A 20951-nucleotide genomic window follows, 5' to 3' on the forward strand; every position below is an offset into this window, starting at 1 on the left:
GGCTGGATGGAGATGCCCACTGAGCACAAGCGCATCCGAAAGATGCAGAAACATCCCACAGCCCTGGGGGCTGGTCCGGGAGTTGAGCAGTGCCCACTACATGCAGAGAGAGAGCTCACCCCAAAACCCCATCCCAAATTCCCTCCTGCGAGGGGACCGGGCTGGCTGGTGGGATCCAATGAGCAGGGCTGGGATGTGGTGGGTGTCCCGGGAGGCAGCTGTCAGCATCTGCACGGCAAAATGCCTGTGTCTTTGCTCCTCTTCTCAAGCAACATTCCTTAAATTAGTTCCCTGCTCCAGCAGCGAAGCAAGGTCAGGACATGGAGCAGGACCACGTGGACACAGCGTGGGCAGCTGGGGAAGCAGCACATCCCAAAAAGTGGAGCCAAGAGCAGCATCCTCTGTGGGGCTCTTCCGTGTACCATCCTTGTGCTCCTTATGACTGATGCCCCAGTTTTTTCCCCATTTCTTCAGCTCCGTCTCTCCCTGTCAGTGACCCAGCAGCTCCAGGCTCCCTGACCTTTCCCACTCCAACATTTTGGGGCTCAGCAGAGGCCGGCTGAGCTGTTCCCAACCCCACAGCCCTCCCAGACCGGCTGGTTTGGAGGCACAGCTCTGGCTGGGAGATCACAGAGCAGAGCTGGGAAACGGCTGTGGGGTCAGGGCCAATCCAGCCACGGCACTGGGATGGGGTGGCCGGACCCTTCCCAGCCACATCGTTACCCCCTCAGGGTTTGCACTGGGGCGGGAGCCACCATGGGCCTGATCCACACCCCCCACTCCCCGCCAGGAGCACACTCACATCCCGGGAGAATGAACCCAGAAAAACACAGACTTGGCACTGAAATGCAAGAAGTCCCAAAATGAAGATTTTCCAGAAGAAATCACAGCTTTGTACACCCCAAGGGTTAACTCTGGCCATGGGTCCCCCCCCTGCTCGGCCCCACTCCCCAACACAACCCCCCCAAGGGGTCCCACCGGGCCCCCACCCCGCTCAGTTCCCGGCTCCGGCGCGTTTGCCGGTGCCTGCCCAGGCAGGACGGGGCTCGGCAGCGCAGGGCTGGGGTTGAGCAAGGCCTCGAGGGAGCCAGCGAGCTTCTGTGCGGCGTCTGGCTGCCAAGCGGCAGGCGGGAAGCACCTCCGGAGCACTCCGGCAAATTGCTTACAAATGTAGGGCCGCCTGCTCGCCAGACGGGGCTGAGAGCCTTGTCCACGGCACGCTCCGGCTCCGGCCCCGGCTGGGGGCAAAGTGCTGGCCCTCGGCCTTTGGGACCCTTGCTGGTGGGGGGATGGATGGTGCAGCCCCGCACGGTGCATTTCCAACCAGCTCCCCCAGCCAAGCAGCCCCCTCTGGCGTGCTGTGCCCTGTGCCTCAGTTTCCCCCACAGGGCTTGGCTGCACACCCACAGCAGGGATGCCAGGCTGGGCCGAGCTCTCTGTGGGGTGCAGGGGACTCCTGAGGAGCAGCCAGCCAGGGCAGGCGCCTCACCTGCGCTGCTGGCAGCCAGCCCGGCAAAAAAACATATTTACCCCCATGGGGCGCTTGCCCAGCGCCAGCTGTGCTGGCTACATGGAGCCAGGTGTGCCCCCCTCCAGCTCGGCTGGCAGTCCCTCTACCAGCACACCAGGCACCCTGTGTCACCCTATGCCCTTTACCAGAGACCTCGTCCCTGCAGGGACACCCTTGGGCTTCGCTTCGAGGGCTGGGATGTGGACACGATCCCTCCAGAGCACTGAGCTGCTCGCTGGGAAGGAGCGACGCACGCTCATCTGGGTTTGGCTGGGGAAGGAAATGGCCAAATATCCCGTGTCCCCCCAGAAGTGCCTCTTGGAGACTCCTGCTCTGGCTCACATGGAGAGTGAGGCTCCAGAAAGCAGGGCTTTTCCTGTGAAGCCCCAGGTTTTGTCCATCCAGCCTTTATCTCTGTGCGGGACAGACAGATTTATAACTGGAGACCCACCTCTTTGCCAGAGACACCGTGAAAAAATAAACTTCTCCGCTCGTCCTGTGTCACAGACCCTTGTCCCTTTCCCTTGCCCTGGGAAATCACATTCCCACACCCCCGGCTGCAAGTGTCCCTGTCCCATAAGCATTGCCACATGGCAGGTCTGAGCATCCCTGCACCATGAGCATCCCTCAACGTCCAGCCACAAGCACCCTTGCACCACGAGCACCCCTGCACTAGGACCATCCCTGCACCGCTGGCTGTGAGCATCCTGCACGCAGGGATGCTCTGTCCGGGCACTGCAGGAACACCATCCTGCTGCCCTGGGCACTGGGAGAAGGACCTTGTGCTCTAGACACACCAATACATGCACATACCCTCTTGGGAAAATGAAATCCACCTGGGGACTGTCACCACTAAGCCAATAAACCAGCTGGAGGAGCTAATCAGCTGTGATCCTGCAGAGCACCAGCCATCTCTGATGGTGGTGGCAGCCTCCCAGGGCTGGAGGCGGAGGTGGCAGCTTCACCTGACCTGCCCTGTCTCACCTCAACCTGTGCCAACGACCTGGGGTGGCAGGTGGTGGGTTTGCCAGAGCTCAGGAGAGACTCGATGTCTCATCTAATATCGAGACGCAAAGAGGTGACATCCATTGTTCTTCCGCCAGAATCACCCTTCCTTGTTGTCCCTCTGTCCACAGGCACGTCCGCCGTGGCCACCCACACCGACTTCTCCCGGCAAACCGGCTGCTTCAGGTGCAGTTTCCCAATAGGTTCGGAAGAGATTCACCCCCTTTGATAGGGAAGGAGCTTGGCCACAGGGACGTTAAAAAACTCAAGCAAAGTTACCCAGCAAGCCTGGGACAGAGGTTGGGCAAGAGCCAAGGGCTCCTGACCCCAGCTGCCTGCCACAGCCGCCAGCCCACACCCCAAACGCCGAGCCCAGTGCTGTGCCCAGCTCCTCTATTTCCCCTGCGGTTAAGGTGCGCAAATTCGGCTGCTGGAGTGCTGCCACCTGGAATACCCAGCTGAGCACCCGTCCCTGCATCCAAATGCCAGGCGTGTCCAAACACCAGGGGTGTCCAAATGCCACAGATGCTCTCCTACCCGCAAATGGCCTGTGCTGGGGTTTGAGGCTTCACAGCACCCCTGCAAATGGGCTGCCCACCAATGCTAACAAACAGGTCCTCTGCCAAGCCAGGCACCACGGGCTGGGTCCGACTGGGGCAAAGCCACTGGGTTAATTGGCAGGGACGGGGAGGCTGCAATCAGGGAGGCAGATTCCCATTGACACATGGCAAACAGCAGCGATGGGAGAGAGTGACACGGTAGGGAACCCCTTATCTTTCCCTACACCAGCATCTGGCAGCTCCTTGAGAATAATCAGTGTCTTCACCCCTTGAGAAACCTGCTGAACCCAGGTGCCAGATATGCCGGGCCTGGCCAGGGCCCTTCCTGCTTTGATGCTGCACAGGCTGCACGACGGCCATCACATACAGCCCTGCTCCTGGTTTGGGCACGTCAGGCCCAGCTGGAATAAATCCACCAGGTGCAGCAACCTGCACTGCGCTGGGAGCCAAACTGGGGGGGCTCCTTGCAACATCCCGAGGGCTGGATACAGCATCCCTGTGCTGTGAGCACCCCCTCACCAAAACGCGGACTCCTTGTCTCTAACCTCAACAGCCTCCACCGTTTACCCCTGGCTTGAGCTCCAATTCTTAGGGCTTGCAGCCACCCAGAGCCCAAGGTGTCTGTGCCACCAAGTTGTTTCTGGCAACAGCACGTCCGAGTTTCCTCTAGCAGCTCTGCCTCCCTCCTCATCTGTGCCTTCTCCTTCTCCAATCTCTCCCATCCTACGATGTGTTCGGATGTGATGGTGGGTAGTGATGAAGTTTGGGAGTCTGAAAGATCCAAAAGCACCTGCCTTCCTCCCTTGGCTGGGCTGAGGACCCAGGACAGGTGAAGAAAGGGGGGTCTGAGGACATGGCAGCACGATCAGAGAGTCAAGTGGGAGCCTTTTTCCTTCTTTAGGAAAGGCCGGGAGCCTTTATCTCAGGGAAAACCCAACAATTAATTTTTTTAAAGAGGTCGGCAGCAGGAGGCAGCAGGGATGGCAACCCTGCACAGCACAGACATCGATTGCTCACCCCAAGCCCAGCCGCCCCGACACCCCCAGCCAGACCCCAATTTCCCCCTGTCGCTTCCCCCCCAAGCAAAGCAGGAAAAAACAGGCAGCTTGTTCAAAGCAAAGGCTCCCAGAACAATGAAAGGAAAAGCAGAGTCGGAAACCCTGTCCCCATCCGTGCAGCTGGGAAGAAGGTGCAGCTCTTGCCTCTCACCCCTGAGGTTTGGTGGCTGCAGAGGGGATGGAGGGACCAAATGCCAAAGGGGGGGAAACAGCGTTACAGGGTGATTTGGGGCTGGATTCACCCCTTGCAAAAGCCAAATGTGCTCCTGCTCCAAGTTTCAGGCCCCCAGAAGGATGAACGGTGCTTTTCCCCCTTCCCCGTGATGATGTGGGAGTTCGCACTGGCCACCTACCCCAAAGCGATGCGCCCCAGCCCAGCTCCCATGACAAGGGGGAGCGGTAACGCCCCTTCCCCACAGAGCTGAAATCACATCCCCCAGCCCCAGCCAGGATGGAAACAGCTGGGAAAGGCTTTGGGTGGGGGAAGCCGGGCGGCTCCTTCAGAGATACAAGTGCTCCTTTCCCAGCTGGCCGGGGAAATGTGTTACCGGGAGGTGAAGTCACCGTCCCTGCTGGGACCTGGCTATTCCGCTCTCCAGGATATGAACTCAGAGGAGCTGTATTTGCCCAGGGAAGAGGTGGAGCCTTTTCCATTTCCCCCATCCTTCCGAAAGGACAGGACGCCTCCCGAGCGGGAAGAGATGGGGTGATAGCGGCGGGGGCCGGTGGCCAAGCATGAGGTCGCCTCCGCCCACGGTGCATCGCTGGGCACGCCACGGGGCCAAGAGCCACCCATGGGCTGCAGGACACAGGGACCAGCAGAGCATCTGGTCCAGCACTAGCAATGCCCCTTGGCTCCCGTTCAACTGGTTCCACACTGGTTCCACCTGGTTCTCCTGGGAGCCAGGGAAGGGGCTGCGGGCTCCAGTGTCCCCCAGGCAAAGGGGCTGCACCCACAGACACCCTCAGTGTTCTCGTTAATGCGACGCCAAGCAAACAGTGCATTAATATAATCTGTGGAGGATGCTCAACAGATCGACGAGGGCAGAAATAACACAAAAGGGACTTAGAGAGATTAGGAGAACAAACCCCGGCAGATTCAACCTGGGAAAATTGCAGACTGAAGCATCTGGGGAAAAATAATCTGACCGGCAGACGGTCAATGGGAGGAAGAAAGAGGGGAAGCAGGATGCGGGGGACGGTGAGAGCAGCGTGAGCACGGGCACGGAGGGAGCAGCTGGTGAGGAAAACAACCCTGCACGGGGGAAACACCGATTCCCGGGGTACCATCTTCCATCGTGTGCCCAGGGCTGTGAGCATGGTAGGGGCTCACGGAGGACGTGAGAGGCAAGCGGCCGGAGCCAGCAGCCGAAGGGCTCGCCTTGCACGGGAAGATTAGGGCAGGTCAGCAAGTGCGGATTTGCTGAGCAACAGTTAATTAGGGAGGGCGGGCAGGGACGCAGCAACCCACCTACACCTGAAGGGTTTTGATGCTTGAGAGGAGCACGTAGCTATTTATTTCATGGTTCAGACAATGAGCCCCAGATAAAAATTAGAGCAGCCAAGAGCGGCCAGCAAAACCCCATGAGCTCAAGGGAGTGAAACGATGATCCAGCCCTCCGCTGTGGCTTGGATGGTTGCAGTAAATCATGCAGCTCCCGGAGGAGCAAGGCAAGGCCGAGGCTGAGGGACTGGGCTGCCACAGCCCTACGGCACTGACCCCATCACTACCAGCCCGGTACCCACTCATGGCAGCTGGGAGCTGCTCTGGCCAGTGGAGCCAGTACTCAAAGCACACAGCGACATGGTGGCTGGAAATCCTGTGACATCCTCCTCCTTTGGCCCTGGGGAAGCCGCCGTGTGCCCGGAGCAGGCGCTGCCGGGGCAGACAGAGCAGCTGTCCCCACCCTGGCTGCTCTAATCTAGGCAAGGCACACACCGGATGGGAGGGGAGGTACCGGGAGGCGAAGCCGTTCGCTCCAGGTCACACAGAAGGTCAATGGTTCAAGTGCTGTCACTCCTTCCCGAGGCCTCAGTGACCGGGAACCAAATTTTCCCCAAAGCCCACCCCCCCGCCACCAGCCCATGGGCAAACAACCATCGGCAGCTGAGGACTAACCTCAGACTGCGGCTGGCGGCTGCACCGCCGGGGTTTGGAGTCACACGTGGTTAAAAATACCTTGCGGATGCCTTTCCTCAACTCCGACCCTGCGAGCCGGTGCTGCCGCCAGCCCCGCTCAGGGACATGCTGGTGGGGTCCCCCAGGACACACACAGCCTGATCCGTGCGGGGACAGAGCAGACACTGCCTGGGGATGGGGTTTTTCTCCCTGTGAACTGAGGATTTCCATCCTGGGGGGCTGCTGTCTCTATCCCCTACTAACAAACCCAAAGAAGAGGCTCTTCGCTTCCCACATCCAGCAAACCATGTGCCATCCAGCTCCATCTGAAGCAACTTGAACAAACCGTTTCCATCCCTCCCGGACAGAGCCAAAACGTGCCCTCTGTGCTGGTCCCAAGGGATGCTGGATGGGCGACGGCTCCCGCAACCACCGTGGCACTGCGGCCATTTGTGGCGTCTGTGTTGGGGGACAGCAAGAGCAGGGGCTGCGTCGTGCTCCCATGCCACGAAAGATGGGAGGGATCCTTCTCCAAATCCCCTCTCCAGCAATGGCAAGGGTGTGGAAGGCACCCACCTCTCCTTGCTGCTCCAATCCCCTGAGCAATGTTGCTGGCAGAAGCAAGCGGGAACTGCCCAGCCACTCCGCGTTGCCACCAGTAGCAAGGGGAGAGGGATGGGTCCATCCCCAGCAAGCATGGGCCAAGCTCCCTCCGGCCTGGGACAAGCAGCCTAAGAGAGACAAACTGGCCACTGCTCTCTCCGTTCCCTGCCAAGGCTGGGGAGGACAGCGTGGCTTTGCTGTGCCCAGCCTGAGGGCACTGCCAGCCAGGTCAGACCCTCCAGCTCCCCGCCCAGGTTTCCGGCTGGTCGGGCAATGCCACGAAGCAGGAGAAACTGCCACCAAAATCCTCCTGAGCAGCTGGCCAGTGGCACTTTTCTCTTGCCTTGGCTGGAGCGGGACGTTTTCACCCACCTGCGGCAGCGAAGGATTCCCCTGGGACTCTGTCTGCAGGGGACAGGAGAGGGACGCGACACCTGCACCACCGCAGTGCTGTGCACCACCCTGTGTGTGCCCAGGTGGAAGCAGCAATCACCAGTAAACATACTCAGCAGCCAGTGACACAGCGTGTCCCAGGAGAGGCATCTCCCCGTCCCGCAGTGGAAGCAGGAGCCCACACCAGGACCCCGCGCCCGTCTCGCCATCCCTGCGGGGGCCTCGGCGGCTGCCGAGTTATTCCAGGCACCGCGTTCCTGTCCCACTCCCCTCGTCCCAGCTGCTCTGGGGCTGGCAGGGAGGGCAGCAGGTTCCTCCCATCGCCCAGCCTGGGCACTGGTGCTGGCCAGCAGCTGCTCGGGGACCAGCTGGGGACAAGTACGACGTGGAGCAGCCCCGTCCCCCCACATACTGCGGGAGGGACAAGGGCTGAAATACAGCAAGGTCAAAGGCATCAGAATACAACCACAATGGATAAGGGGAGGCTGGACCTGAGGACCCCCAGTCCATGGGCTGAGCTCTGGTTGGCAGCTTCCCACACAGGGAGGGAAAATAGGTTGGGGAGCAGCACATTAACACCTCTGAACCCCTAAAAAGCAGGCCCACCTTAGCACCAGAGGTAAACTGAGGCAGGGGAGCATCCCCAGCCCCTGATCAAACCAAGGTCGTGGCTGGCTTCCCACAGGGACCCTGCCACCTGCAGGGACCCCACTGCCAGGTTGGCCCCCTCCATCCTGTCCCCCTGCCTCAGCACTCCCCACACCCCGACCCGACCGAGCGGCGGTGGGACGCAAGCCAAGGCCTGCCCGCTCCCTGGACCCTTGCCGGCAACCTGATCTGTTTACGCCTTTCCAGCGCGGCGGGTGCGTGTCGGGAACGGCCCCGGCAAGCCCGAGTTGGCGGCAGAGGCAGGACGTGGGAGCCGAGCGCAGAAACCCCCGCCTGCCGCCTCGCAGCATCCCGGGGGCAGGTGAGGAGAAAGAAGGGAATGTGCAGGAGGAAAAAGGGTCCCCCCACCTCTCTCGGCTCTCTTTTGTAGGAAAAAGCATCCTTTCTCACATCGTGCTGCCCCTCTGGAGGCACCCTGTGCCCCCCACCCCAGCCAGGGAAACACACCGGGCTGCCTCATCCCCAGGCACTGCCAGCAAAGAGCTTTCCCAGTTGTGCCAGCCCCGCTGGGAAAGCACTGGGAGAGTGAACCAGCCCTGGAAGCTGCATGTCCCTTCCTAGCTGACGAGGCGCCGGCTTTGCAAGCACGTGGCCGGCCACGTGTCGGGGCTCGGGGAGCTGACGGCCACGTGCCTGTCCCCGTCCCAGTGCCCGGGTTGTCCCCAGGTGGGGCTGAGCAGAGGCACCCACCTGCCCCACGGTTTATTCCAGACAGGACCCATCGGTGACACCAACACCCGGCATGAATTCAGCCCTGCGAAGCTACAGGTGCTGGGAGCGGGGTGCAGTGGGATGGAGCAGAGCCGTGACTTTGGGGGCTCAGAGCCGGACCCTCCCACGTCCACACCAGGTTTAGGTTGGAGGGAACAGAGAAGCAGCTCCAGGACGTCCATGCACAGCCCAGCACATGCTGCTAAATATCAGGAGTCGGACAGATGCCTGGAGACAGGGAGCTGTCGGTGCCCCAGCACCACCGAGGAGGAAGCTGAGGGCTCCCCTAAGGCTGGGTCAGTCCTCGGGGTTTGGCCACGGAGTGGGGCAGTGGCAGCAGCTCCTCCACAGGAGCCTCTTCCCCTGCATGGAGAAGCGCTTCCTTTCTTTTTAACCCAGCAGGATAAGCAGGCGCTCATTTAGGGAAGCCAGGAGCACTCGTGCAGCCCTTCCCACCCACGTCAGCCTGGCAAAACAAAACCCGGGTGCTTCCATCTGACTGGAGCCGCTCGGGACGCAGCCCAGAGCAATCCCTGCTGCCTCACCTGCGCTGGCCCCAGCCCCAGCACCACCAGCTAGGCTCGCTGGGCACCACCGCCCCCCACGCAGGCAATGATTAGCCTCTGGGGAGGACTCTGGTCCCTCTTGGAAGCCACTGAGGTGAGCGGCTCTCACGTGGCCCCGCCGTGGTGGAGATGCATCCGGGGAGGTCCCTGAGGGGCCACGCAAGCTGTGAATCAGGTCTGCCACCCAGGGAGAGGGGGTACTCATGGGAGGGGAAAGTCCACGGCACTCCTAATCCACAGCCTCCCTATTGCTGTTTACACCCAATTCAGCTCCAGCTGGAAAACCCCCTCCACGCTCATCCATGCCCATCCTGGCAAAGAAACAAGACAGTACCCCAAGATGGGCTGCTCAATGAGGGGAGCAAGGGCTGAGAGCCAGCCAGACCCTGGGACCGATGCTCCAAAGGGGCAAGAAGAACCTGCAAAGCAGGTGGGAGAGCTGAAGCCAGCCCCGCCGCCGGGGACACCTCTGTGCCGGGCACCCGACACCCGCGCCATGCTCGCCAACTCCCTGCGCAAGCAGACAGGGCGCCTTACCCAACCAGCCGTGCCCGCGGCCGAGGGCGGCGTTACGAAACCTGGGGAGTTTCCACCCCCGCGGCGCAGACGCCCACCGGGGTCGGCCGACACGGGCTCCGGCTCCTGGGATCACACCCGGGGGAGCAAGGGGCAGGCGTCTGGGCACCGCGGCAGTGTAGGGTGCTGCACGCTCTCTGCACAGCCTTGGCTGGGTCCCGGCAGGGAGCGGCGCCGGCGTTGGCAGGGCTTGGCGGAAGCGCAGCCGGACGTGTTGCACCAGGCCTGGGATGCTGCGGGAGCCGCATACATGCCGCGCGCGCAGGTTTTCCCTGCTCCCTTATCTCGCCATCGAAGCCCTGCTCGGTTGCAGCTCCGGCCTTTCTCCCCGGGGTTGCAAACGGTTCAGGGTGTCTGTGCACCTACCTCAGGCACAGGCTGCCGCAGCCCTGAGCATCCCATAGGAACGAGGCATGGGCGAGGGTGTCCAGCCCTTCCCTAGGAGGGTAAAGATCATCCAAGCAGAGCCATTTCCAAGAAGTCTGGGCATCTCCAGACAGGTCCGTGACTCATCGGGACACCTCAGTAAAGCCCAGGCCACGTTGCAGCCCCAAGGTTCAAGCAAGTCCCTCCTTCTCCATCCCCTGGCACGACTTTTTTAGGGAAGCAACGATGGGATTTAGGGGAGCCGGAGCGCTCGTAGTTCCCTCCCCACCACCTCACTTGCTAGAGCAGCCAGAAAAAGGTGGTTTTATTGTTATTTCATTTCTGCCCTTTTCATACTCCTTTGCCGGAGTTTTTGCCAGCGGCGGGCCCCGGGTCTGGCAGGGGGCCAGGCCAGCCAAGGCGCTTTTAAAAACAAAACAGGGCGCGTGCATGCACATACACACGCACGGCACCCAGCCCCTCTTTTAACCCTTGCTGGGGTGATGCCGTGCAGAAGATGGTTTCCAGCTGGTTGGGAGCGCGCTACTGCGCGCTCCCGACCGGCTGGAAACCATCTTCCGCGAGGGGATGCTGTTGATCGCCGCTGGGATTTGATAATTCACTCCCCCTTCCCAGGAAAAACCTTCCTGCATCATCAGGATCCCAATGGAGCAGTGGTGGGAGAGTTAGGGTTGGTCAGCCTGGAGAAGAGAAGGCTCCGGGGAGACCTTCCAGCAGCCTTCCAGTACCTGAAGGGGCTACAAGAAAGCGAGAGAGGGGCTTTGGACAAGCGTGTGTAGTGACAGGACATGGGGCAATGGCTTTAAACTGAAAGAGGGGAGATTTCAACTGAATCTAAGGAAGAAACTTTCCACCATGAGGGTGGTGAGGCACTGGAACAGGTTTCCCAGAGAAGTTGTGGATGCCCCATCCCTGGAAGTGTTCAAGGCCAGGTTGGATGAGGCTTTGAGCAACCTGATGTAGTGGAAGGAGACCCTGCCCATGGCAGGGGGGTTGGAACTAGATGATCTTTGAGGTCCCTTCCAACCCAAACCATTCTATGATTCTACGCTGTTGCAGTCCACAGGGACCTGCTTGTCCTAAACAAGGATGATGCTGCAACCCCTTTCTAGTTCACAGCTGAGATTTTTTGGACCCAGCAGCCCTGTGGGGAACGAGGAGGAGGAAGAGCATGATGATGGTTTTCACCTAAAAGCAGCTCCTCTCCCACATGGTAGAAAGCCAGGGAGCACTGGTGGCATGCACACAGCATCCCCAAACCCATGGGGCCAACAGCTTTTTTGCACGGGTTGCTGCTACCTGGAAAGTCTTTATCCACCAGCTCTCTCCCACCTGCAACCAGTCCCATGCCCCCAGCACATCCCCAGTCCCAGCCGGAGGATGAGATGTCAGTGTTGGCAGTGTCCTTGCCACGTCCTCTCCTCCTCTGCCCTGGGGAGCACCGTCCCCATTACGGTGCCCATGTGCCGTCAGCAGCCGGGCACACGCCGTCCCATGGCTCGGAGCTGCCCTCCCTGTCTGTCTTCGAGCTGTCGGCATCCAAATTGTCCCATGTTTCTGGGTCAGGCAGCCGAAACGGCCTACGCAGCCCTCGGGAAGGGGGAGCTGAGCCCCCTGGTCTGAGCTGAGTCACCAGGAAGTGCCCGAAGGATGGAAATCCCCCTCCTGCCTCAAATCTCAGCCTCCAGCCCGTAACACCGGGGATGGACGCCAGCCCGCTTCCATCCACGACCCTGAGGGACCTCCCCACCCCCCTGGGAGACTGGCAAGGTCCTGGGATGCCTCAGTGCTACCCAGCTGACCCCGAGGGAAGGCAACGTGGCCTTGAGCAGCCCCAACAGACCCCACACTCGTCCCCTTCCCCAGAATTAGCCCTTTTTCCCCCTCCCTACTCTTTTACCCAGGCGGGGAAAAGGCAGCTGTAGGTGGCCCAGGCTGACAGCAAGGAGCCACAGGCTGCCCTGCCAATGGGTTTCCAAAGGCTGGGGACAGAAATACAGAGCCAGGACAAGGGCAGATGGGGACCTGTGAACGCGGGGAGACAGTCAGAGGGGCATGGGGCTGGGCACAGAGGAGGCCGTGCCCGTTGGGCCAGGCAACGGCCAGCACAGCCTCCCCCATCTCCCTGCGCGACGCTGTTTGCTCGTGCCTTATCTCCCGCGCTCGGTGCGGTGACGCTTTCCCTGGCTCTGGGTGCACCGGTGGCAGCCCGGCCCCTTTCCAAACACAACACCCGTTAGAGGCCGGCTTTAAAAAGAGACTGCCCATCTGCGTCTTTCACTGTTGCTGCCCGCGTGGAGCTCTTCCTTCCCGGGAAGAGAGGCAAACAAAAAGTGGCTAAACCTACCACGAGCTGGAACAACAGGGATACAGGTGGAAAACTCATCAAGCAAACACCAGACTACTGGAGAAGACCTCCATTCCAGGGAGACTAGGAGCTGCGAGAGGAAGAGGAAGAATGGACCCCCCCATGCCACACAGCTGCCACTCCGCCGCCATCCATCCCTGCGGCTGCTGCGCTCGCCAGAGCCTTTGAAGCCTCTTTTCTCCCCCTCCCTCCCACCCACCCACCCACGGCAGGCTGGTTCAGAAGCAGGTTTCGGCAGGCTGCGGGGTGGTGGGGTCCCCGGTGTGGGGCCGCCGCCAGCTGGGCTCCCCTGGGCACGGCACCTCACCCCACTCCTGGCTCACTCGCAGCGGAAGAGGGAGTTTTGCCCGTTTCGGCAGAGTTTCTCAGCGTCTCTCCGCAGGCGTGCCCACAGCCTTTCCAAGCTGGCGCGCGGCTGCGGAGCCGGTCCAGCCCGTCAGACCTACAGCGCGCGGGAGAGGAGTGGAGGACACTGATGAGGATGCTTGGGAACTCATCCTCAAAACTTGGGCTTCAAGGGATGTGGCCAGGGCCACACTTGAGCTCAGTGGCAGAGCCGGGTCCAGCTGCCTGCACTGCCCAGGGCAGGACTGGAGCAGGCAGAGTGCCCAGACATCCCTGCATCACTGCCAGCAGGGAAAGCCATCAGGTGTAACAGAGCCTGAAACGATAAGGATCCTGCCCGAGGCTGGTCCTGGCTCTTCCCCACAGTCAGATCACACAGAGCAGCTGGGAGCATCCAGGGCTTGGGACAAACCTCCCTTGGGAGCAGCAGCAAAGAAAAGGTTGGTCCTCCTAGATGAGGGGGACAGAGTGCTGGGCTTGCCAGCCAGCACAACGGCACATTCAACATCATCACAAGATAACCCTAAAACTGTAAAAAGGAGCGACTTCTTTCCCAAACAACTATGGACCCGCTGGCAACCGAGAGAAGGAAAAAGCCCAGCAGGAGAGAAAGGGAGGGCGGGTGTTTCTGCAGAGGATGGGGACACGGAGTACCGGTGGCAAAGGCTAACAAATCGCAGGAGAGACATTAAACCTCACGCTTTGAGGCTTAAGCTGATATAGCTACTAGGGATTAGGAGGAAATTTAAAGGAGAGGGAGGGAGGGAGTTATCCCACATCTGCCTGCTGCAGCCTCATCATGCAGAGCAGCATCGTCCCTCTCCTGCCCAGCCGGATGGGTGACAGCAACATCCAAGGGCCAGCACTGCTCTTGGGAAAACCCTGCTGTGCTTTGTGCTGCCAGGACACAGCAATGAGGGGCACTAACCCAGGTGTGGGGACAAAGCCAAGACCCACCCCCAGCAGTTTTGCTGGTGTTTAGCAACTTGCTAGGTCATGGCCCAGACGGAGCAGAATCCCAGGCACCCAGACCCTGTCCTTGATATATTCAAAGTCTGGAAAGCACCAACATAGCTGGTGAAATGGGGTAAGTCACTGGTGAAATGAGGCAAGGGCTGGCCCAAGCCAGCCGGACCTCCCCGAGGCAGCGGCTTTGCTCCCTGTCCTTGAGAGTTTAATGCCAGTTTGCTCAGCTGCCACGCTTTCTTTGCACTTCATGCACATTTAAACAAAAACCTTCACCGCTCCCTTGAGGAAGGCAAACAGTGAGTCCAGCTCCTATCACCTTCCACAGGCCCTCCAGCGCCTGGCTATCATAGAGGCATCACACCCCTCCCCAGCATCACCCCATCCCTTGCCCCTGCACATCCAGGGATGGGGACACACAAACCTTGCTGGGCACCATCTGGCTCCGGGAGCCGTCACCCCTTCCCAAGGATGAGCGCCCCGGCTGGGGGGGCTCTGCCTCTCGCCTCCCCCGGGACTCCCAGCTCCAGCCCCTCGGTGTCGCGGCGGCCACCCTGGCCTGGCCAACTGGCGCATTGCTGGTGAGCGCGGCCAGGCCGGGGACGTGATTGATCGTCGGGGAGAAAGGCCAAAGCCGTGACGGGTCGTTTAACAATTTCAATTAAACTCTGCAGCACTCTGACGTGGAGGGGAGGGGAGAGGGAGAGAAAGGAAATTAAAAAGCGGGACGTTTCTCTTGCTGTACCAGGGAACCTCAGCAAAGCGCGGCTGGCTCAGCCCGGCTCTCCCAGACAAGATCTCCCTCTCCAGCCGCATGGGCCCAACATCCCCTTCCCACAGGCGATGCCCACCCTCACCTGCCCTTCCTCTCCTGTTCCCCAAACTTTCTCCCTGCCAGCCCCACCGCCCTGTAACACCAGGTGCTGTGACCCACTTGCTCGGCAGCGCTGTGCGGGGAGGACGGCTGCGCACGGTGAATATTAAACAACGTGTCCCTGAAGTTCCCGCTGCCGGGACTGACGCTTGATTTTTGCTTACGTGCGGTGACTTTTTTAGGCACAGGAAGCCCCAGAGGGCTGATCACAGCGACCGAGCTCCCAATCCACTGAGACAGCAGAAGGACTCGTAGAGGGATTTTAAAAAATAATAATAATAATCATCAGCATCTCAGCTTGTCATATGGAAAAAGGCGCTTTAATGAGCGGCAAACGCAGCAAATGCTCAGCTCACACGGCATCAGCAAGAGGAGGGAGAGGGAACCGTAAGGGATGGGGAGCGGCGATGCCCTCCACGCAGTGGACAAACCCCTGGGACCAGACAAGCCCCCACAGCACGTCTAGCACAGGACCCCCACCAAGAGCTTGCAGCTGTGGCCTTGCAGGGGTCTGGGCTTTTTACCCCCTCCCTGTTCCTTATAAAAGAATAAAATTAAAACAAGCAGAGGGAGCTGCTGACGCTGCTGCAATGGGAGAGTTAAACACACATGTTCACATGGGTGCCCCATGGTTGGAGGGAGAGGAAGATGCCAGAGATAAATTGCAGATGGGGTTTAACCGGGAGAGAGTTACTGACGGGGACTGGAGGAAACAAGCGTAACTTCACCCCTCTTGGGTGTGCAGGAGGAGAGCCACGGGCACTCCAGCCTGCCCACACTGCCTAGCCAGGGGACACCAGCTTGGGGGAATGGGGCTGCGTCAGCCGGTGAGACGCTCCCGTCCTGACGTTATTTACTGCCTTGGGGGTGCCCTTCAACTCGTCTGCGTAGAAAAACCTCCCTCGCTGCAGCTCAGGGACCCCATACGGGTGCAGTCCCCTGAGCTGCAAGCTCATGGCACCCAGTCCCTTCACCTAAGGATGGGGCACCAGGCACCCCCTTTTCTGGGGAGGAGGTGGTCCCCAGCGCTCCTGCAGGCCTGGCAGTCAGGATTTGCAAAGTTTTGGCCCCAGTCAAAGCTTTCTGGGGGAGCTGATCCCCTCCTCATGTTCATAATCCTCAACCTAACTCACATTTCTCAGCACCAGCCTCTCTACCCGGAGCCGCTCCTAAGAAGCTTTGAAGTTCCTTCTCCTGCCCGAATTTCCCCTCTCCCTCCTCAGTATAGTTTTTCCCCTCCAGCTTTCCCACACACACCCACAAGATCCCCAACGACCAGCAGCCCTGGCACGGGGTCCCGCACCCAGGCGGGCGCTGTGCACCTTCCCCCAGCCATGTGCTGCACCGAGAGCCCTTTTATTTACTTTTCCAGTTTCCTTCTCTTGGTAGGTCATGAGAAGCAACCAGGAGCTCAGCTCTCTACGAGGGCACCGTGGCACCAGCCATGATCTGCTCCTCCACCTCTCCACGCCCCCATCTCCTCTAGATGTGGCGCGGTGCCTGCAAGACCCCGGTGCCCTTGGGGACCCCCACGAGCCTGGTGTTTGCTCCGAGCCACACTTGCCGCTGACCTTTCCGAGAGCACATGCAAGAAAACAGCCCTGCTGAAGGGTTAAACATTACCAGACTGAAATTCAAGGCTTGGCGATTGGTTCCAGTCGACTGGCTGGGACGATAATTTTTCACAAGATAAATACAGCCAGGAGTGAGCGGTAATCGCTAAAGACCCTTTGTAGCAGGGTCCCCCCCCGGCAACTTCGCTTCCCCCCGCCACTGCTGTTTCCCTTTGCCTGTCGCCGCTCAGTGGCCCACACTTCAGGGCCCCTGGCCCCGAGCCCGAGGGGAACCCCAGCCCTGCCCGAGGATCACTTACAGCCCGGTCATTCATCCGCACAGGCTGCGATTGCGCTCCGGCCGTGGCGTAACTCACGCGCCAGGGTTCAGAGCCAGCACTTGCACCCCGCCTTGGATGGCACCGAGCCTGCTGCCAGGACCCGCACCCCAGGACAGGCAGCAGTGCCCGGTGCGGGGCGGGGAGCCCACAGCTCTGTGCCCCAGTACTCACTGCTCTTGGATGCCTTGATCTTGGCCACCAGTTTCTGCACGCCGGGCACGTCCCCGTTCTTCACGGCCTGGATCAGCTCCTGCTCTCGCCCCATCGCAGACAGGTGAGAGCAGCGGTGGTGGGGAAGGCAGAGACCCTCAGATCCCAGCAGTTTATAAAGCCATGGGAATAAGGCTGTAATTCCTCAAAACACACTTTGATAGGAGATGAAATCCAGCAAGAAAGATGCTTTACAATCCCACGGGACATAAAATCCAGAAGGAAAAAGTCTTTCTGTTAAAGACAGAAGTCCTTTTCTGCGTCAGGAGGAGCAGGACCTGAATGGGGTTTGGTTGGAGAACACACGATCAATTAGAACAAGAAATAGTTCAGCGCTCAGGGATGGGCTCCTGGCAGCACCAGGGCTCTGCGAGACAAAGCCAGGCGGCTCGGGGCAGGGCGGCCGGCACAGTCGGCATCGGGATGCCCTCGGCCTCTCGCAGCACTCCCGGAGCTGGTGGTTGTCGTGCTTCGCTCCCCTCACCAGGCTCTGCTGCACTGATGAGTCCCTAATTCTTCCCAAAGAAGTTATGGGCTCATCGCCATCTGGAAGTTATAGATCCTCCCTCTCTGGTGCTCATTAGCCCCTTCGTTTCGGCATTCCTCTTGGCGACGGCACTGCAGCCACGCTGGGGAGCCCCGTGCACGGCCGAGCCCTGGCGCGGCAGCCTGGGATCTGCGGAGAGGAAGAGCAGAGTCAGCCCTTGAAGGCCATTTACCTCCCAGCTCCGTCGCGACAGCGTTTGTATCTGTGCTGAAGAACAAATACTTTGACTATATTTAGTCCTGGCGGGACTTGGCTCATCCTCATGTTAAATAGAGAGGGAAGAACCTGCAGAGGAAACCTCCCGAGGGTGCTGTCAGGGGGTGGCTGAGGAGTGGGACAGGGCACAGCTCCTTCCCCATCTCCCCAGGGCCGCACATACTATCCTTTCCCTAAAGGCAGCACATGGGGCTCAGGGCATCATGGCATCTCTCCTTTCCTGGTGGCAGCATCTAAGGCATAGAGCTGCGGAGGTTTAGTCCTCTGCAGTCCATGGGAATGGGACAGGCTGCTTAGCACTCTCACCCTCTGCATTATCCTTGAAGCTCAGTGCCCTGGGACCCAAGACACTCTTTAACCAGTAGAGGAGCTCTCTCTGGCCTACGTAAGGAGCTGGGTGTAATTCAACAACACAACCACACTCAGGAAAACAGGATCAAGCCCATATCCTGGCCAGCTAGGGTATCCCAGACAGGGCACAGTGTCCTACAGCATCGGTTCACTCCTCCCAGCCTGTGGTCTCCCACTGCGCCCGGGATGCCTAAACTGGGCAGCAAGAAAATCCCTCCTGGTTCAGGGCCATGCATCTGGCAGGCTACTCCAACACCCGGGGAGGAGCGTGCGTGCAGAAGGGCAGGGAGCGCACACTGTGCCAGCTGCAAGGCCGTCGTCAGATCGTCCTGCAACTTCCCCTGTGCTGATCTGGGCCAGATCGGAATCAGCTCCGGTTCCCCCAGCCATGGCTCAGGCATGCTGCCTCCCTTCCCGGAGCACTCGCCCTCAGCCGTTTATATAATAGCGGGTGTCGCTTCCTCCGAGCAATCGAGGTCACTGTTTTGAGGATGGAAACCACGGAAGAGAGATCCTGCCTGGGGCAGGGGAGGCAAAATCAGAAGGGGCATCCCACGGCACAGCATCGCTCGGCCCACCTGCGGTAAAGCTGGAAGCTGCAGCTGCCCCCAAGCACAGACCCCTCGTGGGCTCCCCGTGCTCCAGTAGCATTCAGGGCAGCCAGAGAGGTGACGGTCAGGTGCTGGCTTAGCTTCTGAGACAAGGGGACACGCAAGTTCCCACACCAGGCTGGGGGGTTCTCCCCATCATTGCTCCCCCCAGGGCCCACGGTTCGTTCAGCCGATGAGCCCCTGGGCACTGGGGCTGGTTGGGGGCTTGGTACCAGGCACTGAGGCCAGTGCCCATTGGGTCAGCTGCCACCTCCCCACATCCTGGGGCACTGAACCAGCTTATCTACGTTACAACAAAGCTTCAGCCACTTAACTCACACTAACCTCTGGCTGCAAACAAATCCCCTCCCCAAACCTCCCGTGCTGCACCTTCTTCAAAACTAGCTCCTTTAACCCTGTGCGCTGCATCCAACTTTGTGCTGCTCTTCAAAAGCGCTCACAAAAAGTGAGCGTGAAGGCGCTGAGACTATTCACTCATTTACTAAAAAAGTCTGCACGGCCTCACTTAGAAAAGAGCCCCGCGCTGCTGCCGCCTTCTCCCGGAGCATGCGAGGCCCAGCAAGAAACTCGGAGGTACCGAGAGCTCGGAATACCAATCTCCACCTCTTCAGCCTCTCGAGAGAGCAGCAGCAGTGAAGGTAAAATTCGAGAAACACACAAAGCTGGAAAAGCAACAGCAAACATCCCTCCCACCCGAGCAGAGCTGAGCCTCCAGCCCAGGAATCCACCTGGAGAACCAAAGTATCCCAAACATTCCCGCAGCCAACGGCAGCGCCGGGAAAAACGAGGGAGAGGAGGGAAAAAACAAAACAAAACAAAAACAAACCAATTACATAAGTAGAGAAGGAAAGATATGAAAGAGCAGCAGGCACCAAGGCTGGGTCCCGAAGGGGCGGGCGGGGGAAGCTCACCTCCCCCGGGAGGCCTCCGGGAAGCCCTGCGCTGCCGGGGCGAGGCCGGGCGGGCCGGCAGCGACGGGGGCACCGGTCGCTTCTCCGTCTCCCCCCACGCCGGGACCCGGGCTGGGCCGACCCCTCGTTCAAGAAGCGCTCAAAGGGATTTCTGCCCCCACCGAGACAAGTCGCTCCGCTGCTTCTGCGAGCGGCCCGAGCCAGGCGGGCTCCGCAGCCGGCGGCCCCACTCACCTGCCCGCGCTCCCAGCCCGCCCCAGGGCGAACCGAGCCGCACCGGACCGGACCGCGCCGGGGCAAACCGAGCCGCACTAAGCGGAGCCGTGCGGTGCCGCACCGAGAAGTACAGAGCCGAGCCGAGCCGGAACTTGCCGAGCTGTGCGGAGCGGACCGGGACCGGGACCGGAGCGAGCGGCGCGGTCCCGGCTGCCCGGCTCGCAGGGCGGCGCGGCGCTCAGCAAAGTCCCGCTCGGGCTGGCCCCGTCCCGGCAGGAAATCCCTCCCCGGCCCGGCCTGATTGGAAAAGCCCGGCGGGTTGTACGGGCTGGGCAGGGCCGGGGCTGCTGTCACTCACCGTGATGCGCCGGCAGATTCGGGCAGGGGCCGGGCCGCGGCAGGCGCCGTACCGGCATCGCTCCCGCCCCGACCCGCTCCAGAGGATGCCCCTCGGGCTCCCGGGCAAACGGTTCGCTTTGGACGGGGCCCGGCTGGAGAGCCAACGTGGTCCGGGACCGGCTCCGGGGGGCGGGACCGACCGGCTGATCCGGACCAGCCCCGGTGGGACGTCCCCCACCCTCGACCCGGGACCGACCCACTGCTCCGGGACCGGCCCCGCCAGTCCCGCCCGGTCAGCCCCTTGCCCCCTCCACCACCAGCCACCCTGGCTGCACTAAGCTGCCGATGGCACCCACGGGACCAAAATCGACCGACTCTCAGCTGTCCAAGCCCCATATTAATCCCTACTCTAGTAAAGCACTAAAACCACCAAAAATCACCCATTTCTGCCAAATCTTCAACAGAAACACCCGAGCAAAGTTCTCTTAAAACAAGAGATTGCCTAATAAAGCTGGACAGCTTTTGCTGCATGATACCACTGGATTATCATTAACTAATCAGATTAAAAATGGAGGCTTTGATTTTATTCACTAAGTGCCCAGCCCACAGCTCCCCGAGGAGCTGCGAAGATCTGACACCTCTTCAAACCAGGTCCCGAGACATTTGACCAAGTGATGGTTTCATAAACAATCCCAATAAGGGGGGATCCTCGGCGAGAAGGAGGAACTGACGTTTCAAGACACACCCTGTCTTTTCAGCTCAGGAATAAAGAGATTATTATGCACATCTAATTATAAATGTCAACATTTACGGCTGCTATGTTGAAGCGTGAAGTTGTAAGTAGCCCTGCTAGGAAGGGCTGTGAAGTGAAAGGTCTTGTTATTCCTTCTGTGAGTTTTACCAGAGCTTGTAAAGCGCAGTGACATTTACAATAATCCCCTGAATT

The 20951-nt window shown here is 60.0% G+C and overlaps 1 protein-coding gene across 1 annotated transcript in view; it reads right to left on the minus strand.

Annotated features, from left to right (window-relative positions):
• CASKIN2 (CASK interacting protein 2) overlaps nucleotides 1-16869 on the minus strand; it is a 29647-nt gene extending 12778 nt beyond the window's left edge. The window contains exon 1 of the mRNA XM_086624011.1: nucleotides 16776-16869. Coding sequence (XP_086480137.1) covers nucleotides 16776-16869 — 94 coding nt within the window. The remainder of the gene's footprint in view (nucleotides 1-16775) is intronic.
• Nucleotides 16870-20951: the final 4082 nt, after the last annotated feature.

This window comes from Tauraco erythrolophus, chromosome 20, assembly GCF_009769465.1.
Source record: "Tauraco erythrolophus isolate bTauEry1 chromosome 20, bTauEry1.pri, whole genome shotgun sequence".
Classification (NCBI taxonomy): domain Eukaryota; kingdom Metazoa; phylum Chordata; class Aves; order Musophagiformes; family Musophagidae; genus Tauraco; species Tauraco erythrolophus.